Source organism: Phascolarctos cinereus, unplaced genomic scaffold (genome assembly GCF_003287225.1).
Source record: "Phascolarctos cinereus isolate Bilbo 61053 unplaced genomic scaffold, phaCin_HiC Scaffold_3;HRSCAF=262, whole genome shotgun sequence".
NCBI classification, from domain to species: Eukaryota; Metazoa; Chordata; class Mammalia; order Diprotodontia; family Phascolarctidae; genus Phascolarctos; species Phascolarctos cinereus.
Genome location: NW_027555736.1, coordinates 157612107 through 157627503, shown reverse-complemented (window position 1 = coordinate 157627503; position 15397 = coordinate 157612107). Strand labels below are relative to the sequence as shown.

At 36.1% G+C, this 15397-nt stretch overlaps 1 protein-coding gene across 7 annotated transcripts in view; it reads right to left on the bottom strand.

Annotated features, from left to right (window-relative positions):
• NEDD4 (NEDD4 E3 ubiquitin protein ligase) overlaps positions 1 to 15397 on the bottom strand; it is a 163885-nt gene that overhangs the window by 94082 nt on the left and 54406 nt on the right. The window contains exon 2 of one of the 7 annotated variants that reach the window (XM_020981356.2): positions 8186 to 8206. The exons of the other annotated variants lie outside the window; for them this stretch is intronic. Coding sequence (XP_020837015.1) covers positions 8186 to 8206 — 21 coding nt within the window. The remainder of the gene's footprint in view (positions 1 to 8185; positions 8207 to 15397) is intronic. 7 annotated transcript variants of the gene reach the window in all.

Here is a 15397-nt window from a genome sequence, read left to right as displayed (position 1 = left end):
TACTACTTCAGCCTCCTAATTGGTCTTGCTGCTACATACAGCTGCCAAAATAAAGTTCCATAATCAAAAATAAGACCACATAATGCCCCTGCTTAAACTACTCCAGTGGCTTCCTACTGCCTCTAGAACAGAATATAAGCTGTTTCTCTTTTGAAGCCCTACACAAACTGGGCTCAACCTACCTTTTCAGCTTTAATTATACAATCTTCTTTCTCCTGGGCATTGGGTAAAGTGCTAGGCCTGGGATCAAGAAGACCTGAATTCAATTCTGGCTTCAGATCTGAATTAGCTGTGACCTTGGGAAAGTCATTTAACCTCCATCTTCCTTTATTTCCTCAACTGTAAAATGGGGATCACAATAGTACCTATACAGAAGGGTTACTGTGAGGATCAAATGAGATAATATTTTTTAAGTGTTTAGCACAGTAACTTGCACACAGTAGGTACTTAATATGGCACTTTCTTATTCCCTTCCCTACTCTACAATGTGATGAACTGACCTCATTCTTCCTTACCTATAATAATGCACCTTCCATTTCTACGTCTTTGTACAGATTACAGAAAACAAATTTCTTTCATTTGACAATATTTTACTACTACTGTCAGGAAAAAAAATCTTTAAGACTGTACTGGTGCATCACTTACCACTTTTAACTTTAAAAAGTTAAAACTTTTTTAAAAGTCCAAGACCCTCATAACTGGCAAAGAAATCAGAACCTATCTGAACTTTTCAAAATCTTAACACTCTGAAGTCCAGATAACTTTATTGAGTTTAACCTTCTATTGTTAAATCAGATAATGGCTTTAGCTCCACAATGAGGAACAACAAAAATTACCTAGCCTGTTTTTAGACTGTAAGAGCCTTCTAATGTCTGATAGCTTCAATTCTGTACTATAACAAGACTGTGGGTTATATACCTGTAGAATATAAAACATTTTACAACTACATGGCCACCTCCGATAAATATGCTGACAGGGTACAGAAAGATAAACAAAAGCATACTAGCAATTTCCAGATAAACCCTATCTCCAGAATGATTGATATTTGAAATGCCAGTGATCTTCAGGCTCCTCTGCCAGTATTTCAAATCTCTGGAGGCTATTAACAATCATCGTAGTCCATGATAGCAACTGAACTGTTGTAAAGTTTTTCTGTATGAAATATCTTTCCTCCAGAACTAATGTTCTGTTTCCTATATGGAGTATTTTTTCTTGCCTCTAGAAAGAAAAGAGTTGTGTTCTTGCTCTGGACACAACTTGGGGATCCACTGTGATTGCCTCTTTCAGATATGAGGATATCTTAAAGCCTGCACTGTATTCTTTTCCTTCTTCTTTTCCTCCTAATTTTTGCATACCTACCCTCTGTGTGACCTCAAATGACCAGTTTCACTCCATCCTGAAGATCAGGGGAGTTACCATTAAATAAGTTTCTACCATATTCACTTCATAGCCTTCCTCTTCTCTATCTCCAACATAGATACTTCATTGACATAAGCATGCAATCTGAAGGGACAACTTCTCAGACAATGGATTTTTTGATGTCCCCCCTGAATCACAGCATTATAAAAGCTAAGCAAATTAGATATGGTATCTACAATGAGCTTAAAATTTGGTAGAGTTAGGAGACCTGGCTCTGACACTAGTGATGTGACCATGGACAAATCACTTAACTCTTCTGAGCTTTAGTTTCCTCATCTGAAAAATGGGAATAATGTTTGCACTCGCTCTTATAGCATTATTAGGACCTGATGTGTGAGCTGTGATCTCAGATCACTTCCTTAACCTTGACTTGCTTTGACAGCAATATACCATCCTGAAGTATGCTTTATAAATTCTACAGCCACGTTTATTGTCCTCCACTTGATGTCTATGATGTACCATTGTCTAAGGGGTTTAAAGGAATGCTGGAGAAAATGCTCAGGTTACTTAGTCAATGCCATTTTTCTGTACCTACGTATACCTCCAAGTGAAAGTTGAAAGAATCTTTTCCACTATTCTTTTCATGGTTCCTAATTGGGCTTCCCCACCTTGAAAAACAAGTCACAGGCCCCACTATCCTGACAGTTGTTTCGTGCAGTCCAGCACCAAACATCAACAACAGTCACATTACCATCACCTGTGTACTGTTTTTCCCCTCCCCTACTTCAGTTCTAGAGTTATGATCAAATCATCTCTATCATTGGTCCTGGCAAGGATACGTCACACCACCCTATGGTTCTACTCATTATGCCTGCAAATTTCCAAACTAAAATACCCATCTTCTCTGGCCAATACTCCCCTACTACATGTGTTATATGCTCCTATTAGAATGTATGCTTCTTGAGAACAGGGACTGTCTTTGCTTTTGTATTTGTATCACCAATGCTTAGCATAGTGCTTGGCACATCATAAGTTGGACTTAGTAATTGCTTTTCTATTCATTCACTTCTGGAACAGGTGAATCCAGTCATCAGTCCCCCGTAAATGAGTACCCCAAATACATCCCAGAGGTTTTAGGTCGGTCAGTCAGTCAATAGGCATCTATTAAGGGTTCACTATGTGACAAGCACTGTGTTCAACTACAGAGATATAAAAGGAAAACATGGTTCCTGTCTTCAAGAAGTTTATATTCTAATGAGGGAAATAATACATTTATACATACAAGATATGGTGTACAGAAGGGAATATCAGAGAGAAGTGAGAAGGTCAAGAAGGGGATGTTGCAGATGGACTTTGAAAGGCTTCCTGAAGAAGGTGAGATTGTAAAGACAAAAAAACCTTTGAAACTTAGGAACTCCAATAAAATGACGAACCACAATTCCCAAAAAGTCATGATGAAATATGCTACCAGGGCAGCTAGGTGGCACAGTGGATAGAACACCAGCCCTGGATTCCAGAGGACCTGAGTTCAAATCAGGCCTCAGACACATAACACTTACTAGCTGTGTGACCCTGGGCAAGTCACTTAACCCTATTGCCTAGACAAAAAAAAGAAAAATGCTACCCACCTCCATATATCATATACATCACCTCCTGAGAGGTGATGGGTCTTGGAGAACAGATTGAGTCATTCTTTTTTGTGGACATGGCTAATGGAGAGATTTGTTTTGCTTGGCTATACATGTTTTAAAGGGTTCTGTTTCTCTTGCTTTATCAATGTAGGAAATGGGTGGAAGGCAGAGAACTGAGAGCTAAAAATAAAATAAAACTGAATTTTAAAAAGTCTTTCCCTTCTCCAAACTATGCTCCATTCAACAAATAAAGCAATTTTCTTAAGGCACACAGCACTCAGTAAGCTCCAGTGGCTTCCTATTTATACCTGAGATCAAATATAAACTCCAATGTTGGCATTTACATTTCATCACACAACCATAAAATAATCAAAAGCAAATGTTACAAAATCACAAAAGCAAGCATAGCTCTAAAGAAAACATGAGAAGACACTTGCTTGTGCAAGGCACAGGAGGAGATGGAACTTCTTGTGTGTAAAATGATTAACAGGCCAGTCTGTCTGTAACACATATCATGACAGACACTGGGGATACAAAGAAAAGTGAAGTGGTTCCTGTTCACAAGGAGCTTAAATTCTTACAGGAGAATAACATATATGTATATGTGTAATATATATAAAATAAATGCAAGATGGTATTTGCAGAGGTGAGAGATCCACAAATATAAGAAATTACAACTATTTTCAGACTTTTCAAATGGACAATTTTGCTGATTTTAAAATTTTTTCTTTAAAAACATTATTTGCCATATAAAATGGGCTCTCAGAATAGGGGGAAAGGATATGGGGGAAAATTCTGGTGATGTAAAAAAACAAAACACAAATAAAATTTTATTTAAAAAATAAATCTCCCAATATTATTCAATATTACATTAGAAATGCTAACAATATGAGGCAGCTAGGTGATGCAGTGGATAGAACACTGACCCTGGAGTCGAGGACCTGAGTTCAAAATCAGCCTCAGACACTTCACTTGACACTTACTAGCTGCGTGACACTTAACTCCATTGCCTAGCAAAAAACAAAAAACAAACAAACAAAAAAGAAATGCTAACAATAGCACTAAGAGAAGAAAAAGAAATTGAAGGAACTAGAATGGGCAGTGAGGTAATAAAACTCTCTTTTTGAAGATGATATGAAGGTATACTTGGAAAATTCTAAAGGTTCAACTAAAAAGTCAGGTGAAACAATTAATAATTTTAGTAAAGTAGCATGATATAAAATAAACCCACAAAAATCATCAGCATTTCTATATATCACCAACAAAACCCTGCAAGAAGAGACAGTAAGAAATAAAATATTAGCAAAGAGATTATATTAACTTATCACGAGGATAATACACTATTACCAGGTGGGCTTTACACCAAGAACGCAGGGTTGGTTCAATATTAGGAAAACTATCAGCATAATTGACCATATCTATGACAAAATCAACAGAAATCATGATTATCTCAAGAGATGCAGAAAAGGCTTTTGACAAAATACAGCACCCATTCCTATTAAAAACACTAGAGAACATAGGAATAAATGGAGTTTCCCTTAAAATGATAAGCAGCATCTATCTAAAACCATTAGCAAGCATTATACGTAATGAGGATACGCCAGAAGCATTTCCAGTAATACCAGGGATGAAACAAGGATGTCCAATATTATCACTATTATTCAATATTGTACTAGAAATGCTAGCTTTAGCAATAAGAGGAAAAAATGAAACTGAAGAAATTAGAGTAGGCAATGAAGAAACAAAGCTATCACTCTTCACAGATGATATGATGGTATACTTAAAGAATCCTAAAGAATAAACTAAAAACTCCTTGAAATAATTAACAACTTTAGCAGAGTTGCAGGATATAAAATAAATCCACATAAATCATCAGCATTTCTTTATATTACTAACAAAGCCCAGCAGAGCAAAAGACAGAAAGAGAAATTTCCATTTAAAGTAACAGCAGACAATATAAAATATTTGGGAGTCTTCTTGCCAAGACAAACCCAGGAACTATATGAACACTTTTCACACAAATAAAGTCAGATCTAAATAATTAGAAAACTATCAGCTGCTGATGGGTAGGCCAAGCTAATAGAAATAACAATTTTACCTAAATTAATTTACTTATTTAGTGCCATGCCAATCAAACTACCAAAAATTATTTTATGGAGCTAGAAAAATAATAACATAGCAGAAAAAGTGGGAGAACAAAAGGTCTAGAATATCAAGAGAAATAACTAAAAGAAATGCAAAGGAAGGTGGTCAAGCCATACCAGATCTAAAACTGTGTTATAAAGCAGCAATCATCAAAACTACTTGGTACTGGCTAAGAAATAGAGTGGTGGAGCAGTGGAATAGGTTAGGTACACAAGACAGTAATCAATGACTATAGTAACCTACTGTTTGATAAACCCAAACACTTTCGCTTCTGGGATAAGAACTCATTATTTGACAAAAACTGTGGGGAAAACTGGAAAACAGTATAGCAGAAACTAGGCACAGACCAACATCTTACACCATGTACCAATATAAGGTCAAACTGAGTACACGATTTATATATAAAGGGTGAGACTATAAGCAAAGTAGGAGAGCAAGGAATAGTTTACCAGTAAGATCTATGGAGAAGGGAAGAATTTATGACCAAACAAGAGATAGAGAACATTATGAAATGCAAAATAGATAATTTTGATTACATTTAATTAAAAAGTTTTTGCATAAAGCCAATGCAACCCAGATTAGAGGGGAAGCAGAAAGTTGGGAAACAATTTTTACAACCAATGTCTCTGATAAAGGCCTCATTTCTAAAACATTCAGAGAACTGAGTCAAATTTATAATGCAAGTCATTCTTCAATTGATAAATGGTCAAAGGATACAAGCAGGCAATTTTCTGATGGATAAATTAAAGCTACATATAGTCATATGAAAAACTGCTCTAAATCACTATTGATTAGAGAAATGTAAATTAAAACAACTCTGAGGTACCACATCACACCTATCAGATTGGCTAACATGACAAACAGGAAAATGATAAATATTAGAGAAGATGTGGGGAAATTGGAACACTAATGCATTATTGGTGGAATTGCAAATTGATCTAACCATTCTAGAGAGCAATTTAGAACTATGCCCAAAGGGTTGTAAAGCTGTGCATACCCTCTGATCCAACAATACCACTACTTGGTCTATATCCCAGAGATCATAAAAAAGGGAAAATAACCTTTTAGAGCATCTCTTTTTGTGGTGGCAAAGAATTGGAAATTGAGGGAATGCCTATCAACTGAGGAATGGTTGAACAAGTTATGGTATATGAATGTAATGGAATACCATTGTTCCATAAGAAATGATGAGCAGGATGCTCTCAGAAAAACCTTGTAAAGACCAACATGAACTAATGCTGAGGGAAGTGAGCAGAACCAGAACATTGTACACAGTAACAATAACATTGTGTGATGACCAACTTTAAAAGACTTAGCTCTTCTCAGTAATGCAATGATCTAAGACAATCCCAAAAGATTCATGATGGAAAATGCTATCCACATCCAGAGAAAGAACTATGGAGTCTGAATGCAGAATCAAGCATACTATTTTCTCTCTTTTTTGTTTTTTCCTTTTGTTCTTACTCTTCTTTCACAAAATGACTAATGTGGAAATATGTTTAATATGATTATACAACAGATTATATATCAGATTGCATGCTATCTTGGGGAGGGGAAAGGAAAGGGAGGGAGGAATATTTAGAACTCAATATCTTATAAAAATGAATGCTGAAAACTAAAAATAAATTAATTAATCTAAAAAATTAATCTAAAAAAAAAAAGAGACAGTAAGAGATAACCCATTTAAATAACAATAAATACCTGGGAGTATACCTGCCAAGACAAACCCAGAAACTATATAAACATAACTATACAACACTCTTTATACAAATAAAGTCAGATTTAAATAACTGGAGAAATATTCATTGTTCATAAGAGGGCAGATCCTATATAATAAAAATGACAATTCTAGCTAAATTAATTTACTTATTCAATGCCATCCCAAACAAATTACCTAAAATTATTCATTTAGCTAGAAAATATAATAACAAAATTCATTTAGAAGAAAAGGTCAAGACAAGAATTCAGTATCTGGTAAAAAACTGTTCGGAAAACTGGAAAGCAGTCTGGCAGAAACTAGGTATAGACCAATATCTGACACCATTTACCAAGAAATGGTCAAAATGGATACATGACTTAGATATAAAGGAAGAAATCACAAATAAATTAGAACATGAAACATATTATCTAACAGACTTATGGATAGGAGAAGAAACTATGAATGAACAAGAGCTATAGAGCACTGTGAGATGTAAAACGGATAATTTTGATTACATTAAATTAAAAAGATCTTGCACAAACAATACCAATGTAGCCAAGATTAGAAGGAAAGCAGAAAATTTGAGGGGCATGGAATTTTATAGACAGTTTCTTAGATAAAAGTCTCAGAGAACTTTGTCAAATTTGTAAGAATGAGTCATTCACCAATTGATAAATGGACAAAGGATCCAAACAAGGAGTTTTTGGACGAAGAAATCAAAGCTATCTATAGTCATGAAAAAAAAATGCTCTAAATCATTACTGATTAGAGAAATGCAAATTAAAACAACTTTAAGATATCACCTCACACCTATCAGATTGACTAAAATGATAGAAGGGGGAAATGACAAATGTTGGAGAGGATATGAAAAAACTGGGACATTAATATACTGTTAGTGGAACTGCAAACTGATCCAATCATTTTGGAGGGCAATGTGTAACTGTGCCCAAAGAATTATAAAACTCTGCATACTCTTTGACCCAGCAATACTACTATTAGGTCTGTTTCCCAAAGTGATCAGGATAAAACAAAAAGAATCCATATGTTCTAAAATATTTATAGCAGCTCTTTTTGTGGTGGCAAAGAATTGGAAATTGAGGGGATTCTCATCAATATATGTGATTATGATAGAATGCTGTAAGAAATGATGAGTAAGTTGATTTTAGAAAAACATGGAAAGACTTGCAAGAAATAATGAAGAGTATAATGAGCAGAACCAAGAGAATCTTCTCAAGTTGGTCTGTTCTTACCTCTCTAGTCTTCTTACGTATTACTCCTTTCCAGGAACTCTTGTGATCTAGGCAAACTTGGCTTATTACTATTCCTCACACATTATGTAAGTGTTGCCTACTCCTCCTGTTTATACAGTCTTCTACCTGGACACTCAAATTATGAGGTAATTTTTCCTACCCTACTTTTCTCCTTCTCCCCAGTTTATTTCCCCCTCCCTTTCTATCCTTCTTTCAAGATCAACACATAACAGAAGCACATCATCCTTTAGTCGCTTATGATTGCCTACTTATACTCACTTTTTTATGTTTCTGTTGACTTCTGTGTTTATATTTTAATGTTTCTACTCAGATATGGTCTTTCTATCAGGAATATTTGGAATTCTCCTACTTCATTATAGGAAAATTTATTTTTCCCCTTACAAGATCATACTCAGTTTTGCTGGCTAAGTTTCTTTTGGTAATAAGCAAGCCTACTGTTTTGCCTTCTGGAATATCATATTCCAAGCTATCTACTCCTTTATGTTGGTGGCTTTGTGTGTTACACAACAACTGTGGCTCTTTGGTACTTGAATTTTTTCTTTCTTTCTGCTTGCAATGTTTTTTTTTTTTTTTAATTTGACCTGGAAGCTCTGGATTATGGCTCTACATTCCTATTAAGTTTTCAATTTGTGGTTTCCTTCAGGAAGTAACTAGTAGAATTTTTTCAATTTTCACTTTGCCCTTTGGTTCTAAGAGTTCTATGCAGGTTTATTTTATAATCTCTGGAAATATGATGTCTAGGCTCTTTTTTCTGGTCATGGCATTCAGGTAGTCCAACGATCATTCCATAAACTTTCTTTGACATGTTTTCCAGGCCAGTTATTTTCATCTTGAGTCACCTTTTTTTAATTCAGTCTGTTGATTTTGTTTTGAAATTTCTTGTTATAAAGTATTTAACTTCTATTTAAGCCTATTCTAATTTTCAAGGAGTCTCTTGCTTGCATAAGGTTATGTAACTCTGGTGCTAAACTATTAATAGTGAATTTCTTTTCTTATTCTTTCCTCTTGTTTCCTCACTTCGTTTATAAAATCATTTTAAAAACTTTTTAAAATTCTTGCTTCATTTCTTCTAGGAATTCTAGTAGAACTTATGTTCAAGCTCTATTTTTCCTTGAGACATGGCTTATAGATTTTTTTTTTCATCTTCTAGGCTTATGTCTTAGGTATCCCTACCATCATAATAGCTCTTCACAGTGGGATTCTTCTTTTTGATCATTTTTCCAGTCCTACTTTTTGCCTTTGGACCTTGGGATAGGAAGGAAGAAGAGAAATGGAGTAAGCATTGATTAAGATGTCACTATGCACTAGGCACTGTGCTAAGCATTGGCTGTGCTTGTTTTGTGTTCTTGAGTCCTGCTACTGCTTTCTCTGGGTAGTGAGAATTATTATTCAAGGATTTCAGTGGCAGCTCAGGCTGGGGACCTACAAGCTTCGAGTATGACCAAAATGGTCTAACCTAGAGAGGAACCTGATACTCATCTTACTAGTCAGAGCTTTTGTAAGCTCCTGATCTGAGGGTGGGACAAAGCAACAAAATTGTGAGCTTGCCCCTAGTTAAAGTTCCAGCAGACTTCTGCTAGATCCAACTGCTATCAGCTAGCTGGAAGGCTCTGCAGATTTGAAGCAATTGAGCTAAGACTCCCCTTGGAATGAGCTTCCTGCACCAAAGCCACTACAGACTTCAGATTGGCCTGGGGCAAGGCTGGATTTGAGACCCAGCTCTGCTCCTGGGGTCAGAGTCACACAGCTTATGTTTGCTTCTGTTCCTGTTTCTTAACCAGTATATAGCCTCTGGCCTGCAACCTCTCCTTGACATTGACCACTACCCTTAAGAGAAGGTCTCCTCCTCAGTCTTCACTGAATCTGTGACTCAACTCTGGCGTATGGGTAACAAAGCTGCAAGTTTGCACCTGTTCCTCCTCCTTGCACAGAGTCAGACCCCTCTGGGCTGAATGAGGGACCTCTTCTTGCCCTAGTACACAGTCACAGGACAGGTTTGGCTCTTGCATTATCCTGGCCAGACCTCATCCCCAGTATCTGCAGACATGTCTGACTATTTCCCTATGCAACCTGAGCTGGAAATATGACTTATTAGGATCTTTCCCCCTTGAATTTCTCAATTCAGAAATTTGTCTGGTGTCTTTTCTAAGTCTTTGTGTAGTTGTGATTGTGAGCTGGGTTCTACTAATCCCTCCTTTTCTGGCATCTTGATTGCTGTCTTCCAAAGACAGGATTTCAACGACCAGGCTCAGATAAACTACATCTCTGAGCACTAAAAAAATGGGCAGATGTAACTACAGAGGCTTTCTCAGTTACTCCCTAGTTAGGGAACTAGTTCCTTAAGTATTTAAAAGATATGAAGAAACAGTTCTCAAAAGAAGAATCACAAAATATTAACCAAATGAAAGGATGCTACAAATCACTAGTAAGAGAAATATAAAACAATCCTGAGGTTTTGCCTCTCACCTTACATACTGAGAAAGATGACCAAAAAAATGGGGAAAAGTCACTGCTGGAGGGGTCATAGAAAACAGGTACACTAGTGTGTTCCTAAGAATCAGTACAACTTTTGGAAAACAATTTGGAATTATGCAAATAATTTGACTTCTGGCTCAGCACTATTTGCACCCCCAATATCTTTAGATTTCCCTATATCTTCTCTTTTGCCAACCTGGGTTGGAGAAATGACTCAGGAGAGGGAAAGAATAAGCATTTATATAGTATTTAACTACATGCCAGGTATTGTGCTAAATGCTTTTTACAAATATTATCTTATTTGATTCTCACAACAAGCCTGCAAGGTCAATGCTAAATTTCACTCACTGTGACTTTTTCTGAATTTCTTCAGAATTTGGTCTGGTACATTTTCTAAATCTGTTTAGAGATTTGTGTATGGAATTCAGGGCCACACCATTCCTACCACTATGGCTCCCCCTTGGAAATCCTTAGATCTCCTTCTGCCAGTAACTAGCTAGTACAGTAAATTACTTATCTCTCTGAGCATCAATTTCCTCCTTAAGCAAATGAGGGAATTGGATTATATGATCTTTAAGGTCCTTCCAAGTCATAACACTCTATGACTCTGTATGCTACAGTCCCCAGGTAGAGATTAAGGAAAACCTGGAGTAGTCTGAGGGACACATCATAGAGCTGATAAGACATCACAGAATAAGTGAGACTTGGTCCATGCCCAGAAGGATTTACAGGATTTGAATATGTCACAAACATGCCAAGCACTCTGATGCCCAGTGAGAGGCTGTGCACCATAGCAAGATGAACTCCCAGCCACATACCAGGGCTCCACCAGACTCATCGTAGAGCACTTATGAGGACAGATGCAAACCGGCAGCTTTGTCATCCACTACCCAGTTTTAGGTCACAGACCCAGCACGAACACTGGAGTGGCATTCCCAAGAAGGGAAGCCTTAGGCAGTGTATTGAAATAGGAGGAAATTCAGCTCAGAAGCAAGGAGCAGGGGGCCTACAATGCTGTCCCTCTGAACCAGCAGACCTTCCTAGCTGGCTGGTAGGAGCTGAATCCAACAGCAGTCTACTCTTGCCCAGACCCAAACTCAGGACAGGAACTTGCAGAGCTCAGATAAGGGGGGCACCAATCAGACTTTGCCCTGAATCATATCACTCTGGGAACACTGGGAGCTTTCAGGTCCCCATCCTCTTCCTAAGATCCTGGAAGAACATAATACTCAGGACCCCAGGAAAGCAGCAAGAGGACCAGACCTTCCCTTCAGAAATACTGCAGAGCTTAGCCCTAACATAAACTCTGAAGTCAGAAAACAGGCTGGAAGAATGCATAAACAAAAAAAGAACTCCATCATAACGAATTAGTATGGTGGCAGGGAAGATATCAAGTGCCAAACCCCAAAGAGAATGATTCTAAAATATCTACAAGCAATGCTTAGGAGAAAATAACCTGTGTAAAAATTAAATTAGTATTCCTAGAAGAAATGAAGCAAAAGCTTTTTTAAAAGAGTTAATCTTCTTAAACAAAATGAAATTGAGGAAAAATTGGAAAGAAGTAAAAACTATGGAAAAAAGAAATAATTGGAAAGGGATCAACACACAGCTTAGCACAAGAGGTACAAAACTTTGCCTAAGCAACAAACTCCCTGAAAAGAGACTAGACCAAATAGAAGCCAATGAATTGATATAGCAATAAGAAATATTAAAACAAAGTCAAAAGTCTGGAAAAAAAAGAAAATTTAAGTTATCTCATAGCAAAAACAACCAACCTGGGGAACAGATCAAGGAGAAAAAATTTCAGAATCATTGGACTATCTGAATGTCATAGCCAAAAAATAAAAAGGAGCCTAGACATCCTAAGAAAACTTATGAGAAAACTGCCCAGTTTGCTTAGAACCAGAAGGCTTGGTGGAAATAGAATAGTAACCTTCTGGAAGAAACCTCAAAATGAAAACTCCCAGTAACATAATAGCCAAAATCCAGAGTTTCCAAGTTAAAAAAAATATATTGTAAGCAGCCAGAAAGAAAGAATTCAACCACTGAGAAACCAGTCAGGATCACAGATGATTTTGCAGCCATCACTATAAAGAAGCAGAGAACTTGGAATACAACATTCCAGAAGGCAAAGGATACAGGCTTATAGCCAAGAATAACTTACCCAGAAAAACTTAGTATAATATTACAGTGGAAAAAATGGATCTTTAATGAAATAGAGGACTTCTAAGCATTCCTGATGAAAGGTGCAGAGTTGCATAGAATCTGTAAAGTTTAAACACAGGAGTGAAAAGAAACATAAAAAAAACATGAATGAACAAAGATAAATGATTAAACAAGGATGAACTGTTTACATTCAAATATGTGGAGATGATAAATGTGTCCCCTTGGATCTCTATCATCAGGAATCACAGAGGGAGTTCATTTAGACAAGCCCTGAAAGTGGTTGTTATGTTTTGATGATCTTAAGAAAAGAATGGAAAAAAAGGAAAGAGAAATACACTAGGGAGAAGGGAAAGGAAAATTAGGGAAATTTTTCTCATACACTCGGTGCACAGGTGACAGTCATCTATACAAACAAGGAGTAGGGCATGAGAGGAGTGGTTGAAACTTGAACCTCATTCTCATTAGAACTGGTCAAAATAAGGAAGAATACACACAGAGCTGGGTATAGAAACACATTTCACTTAACAAAGAAAGGGGAGAAGGAGGGAGAGGGAACTTGAGGAAGGGAAGATTAAGAGAGGAATAAGTCCTTACAAAACAAACTCTAAGGATGAATAAAAATATTTATAGCTTTCTGAGGTGACAGAGAATGGTAATTTGTGAGGGTACTCATAAATTGGGAGATGGACGAACAACTTATGATACATAAGTGTGATGGAATACTATTATGCTGATCTCTTATCAATGTAATGACCAAACATGATTTCAGAGGACTAATGAAACATGCTACCCATCTCTTGACAAGTGAAGTAGAGAATACAGAATGAAATAAATATTTTTCTGGACATGGCCAATGAGGAAATTTGTTTTGATTTACTATACATGTTTGTGATGGGTTTTATTTTTCTTGTGTTCTCAGTTGGATGATATAGGATACAGGAAGGAGAGAAAACACAATTTGGCTGATTAAAACAAATAGAATATATAAAAAAAGAAATTAAAGAGATGAGCTAATGTCCTCCTTTCAGTAGAAAGATGGTAAATTAGGTGTACAGGATACTGCACATACAGTCAGATACGGTCATTGTGCTGGTTAGTTTTGCTTAACTATTTTTCTTTGTTACAACTGAAGTTTCATGGCAGGGAGGTTATCTGGAAATGGCTGTGATATAAAACAACAGATGTTAATAAAAGTTTTTGTAATAAAAAAATTGAATACAAGTCTCCTAACTCCTAGCCAAATGCTCTTTCTACATGACTACAGCTTGTCTTCTTATTAAACTGTAAGTTCCTAGAGGGTAAGAACCATGTGATTACTTTTTCACTAATCCCAAGAATACCAACCACAGCACTAGGCACATAATGCATAATAAACAACTACTGATTTACCAATTTAAGCAATTTCCTTTATGCAATAGAGAACCTAGATTTCTCATATAGGCAATCTTTCCTTTTTATCACTTCTCTCTTCACAGATTCCCTTACTTTGCCTTAAAAGAGCTATTTATATTTTATTCTTCAATGCATTAATTCATCAATTTTTCACAGGTCTTGGAAAAGGATCAGTTGGAATTCAACAAGCAGTTTGCTTACCAACAAGAGAGGAGAGTCATACAGATTGTGAGAGACTGGATAGCCTATTAATGCCAAGAAAAACTAGTACAAATACTTTGGTTGGAGCATAAGGCTGTGCTTAGACAGTACAGCACTTAGACAATAAAATAAAAGGAGTAGGGAAGAGCCAGTGTGGTGGAAAGAACACTGTTTTTGAATCCAAGCTCTTACACTTATCAGTTGTATGACCTTAGGCCCATCACCAAACTTGCAAAACCTCAAAGTAATAAACACATGTAAATCATTACTTCTTTTTCCTGCTCTACATGTAGGTTTAATGCAAAGACCACTGATAGTTTTATACTGTTACAATATTTTCCTACAGAGAAATACAAAGGATTTTAAAACAAATTATCCCAGAAATAGTAATTAATGTCACTTGACTAAATATTTGAATTCCAAAGTTTATACCTGATCATTGTATCTGCACTGTACTCAATATGTGTTCTTAGAACACCAGTCAATTCATTTCATCCAAGTCTCAGTTTCCTTATCTTTAAAATAATGATATATGCATTACTTATTTATTAGGGGTTTTGTAAAGAAAGCACTTTGTAAACCCTACTATGCTATATGAACACTGTTATCATTAACTAAGTCTAAATCTTTTGGAAAATTGCAGTACAATGAAATAAAATGTTCACATAAACTAGATTAATTAACAAAGGGAAAAAAACAAAGTTTTTTATAACTGGTTTAACTCACAAAAATAGACATTTTAAAGCAAATTTTCAAATAAAAATGTGCAAATGAATAAAGAAAAAGGTTCATGAAGCTAAAGCAAAATGTTGAGATTTTTAAACAACATGGAAATTACATTTTTAAGTATCCATCAGGCCTTCCCTAGTCTACAGAGAGAGACAGAAAAAGGGATCATAAAGTAGAGGGCCAAGCTAAAACTGAACGAATAGAATCTGGAAAACTGAGGAGTGACTTCTGTCAACTGATTGGGAACTTCAGGACTTTCTTTTTTCTTCAAAAAAAAAAAGTGCACAATTCTGGAAAATGCTGGAAAAAAATGGCTCATGATGCCAAAA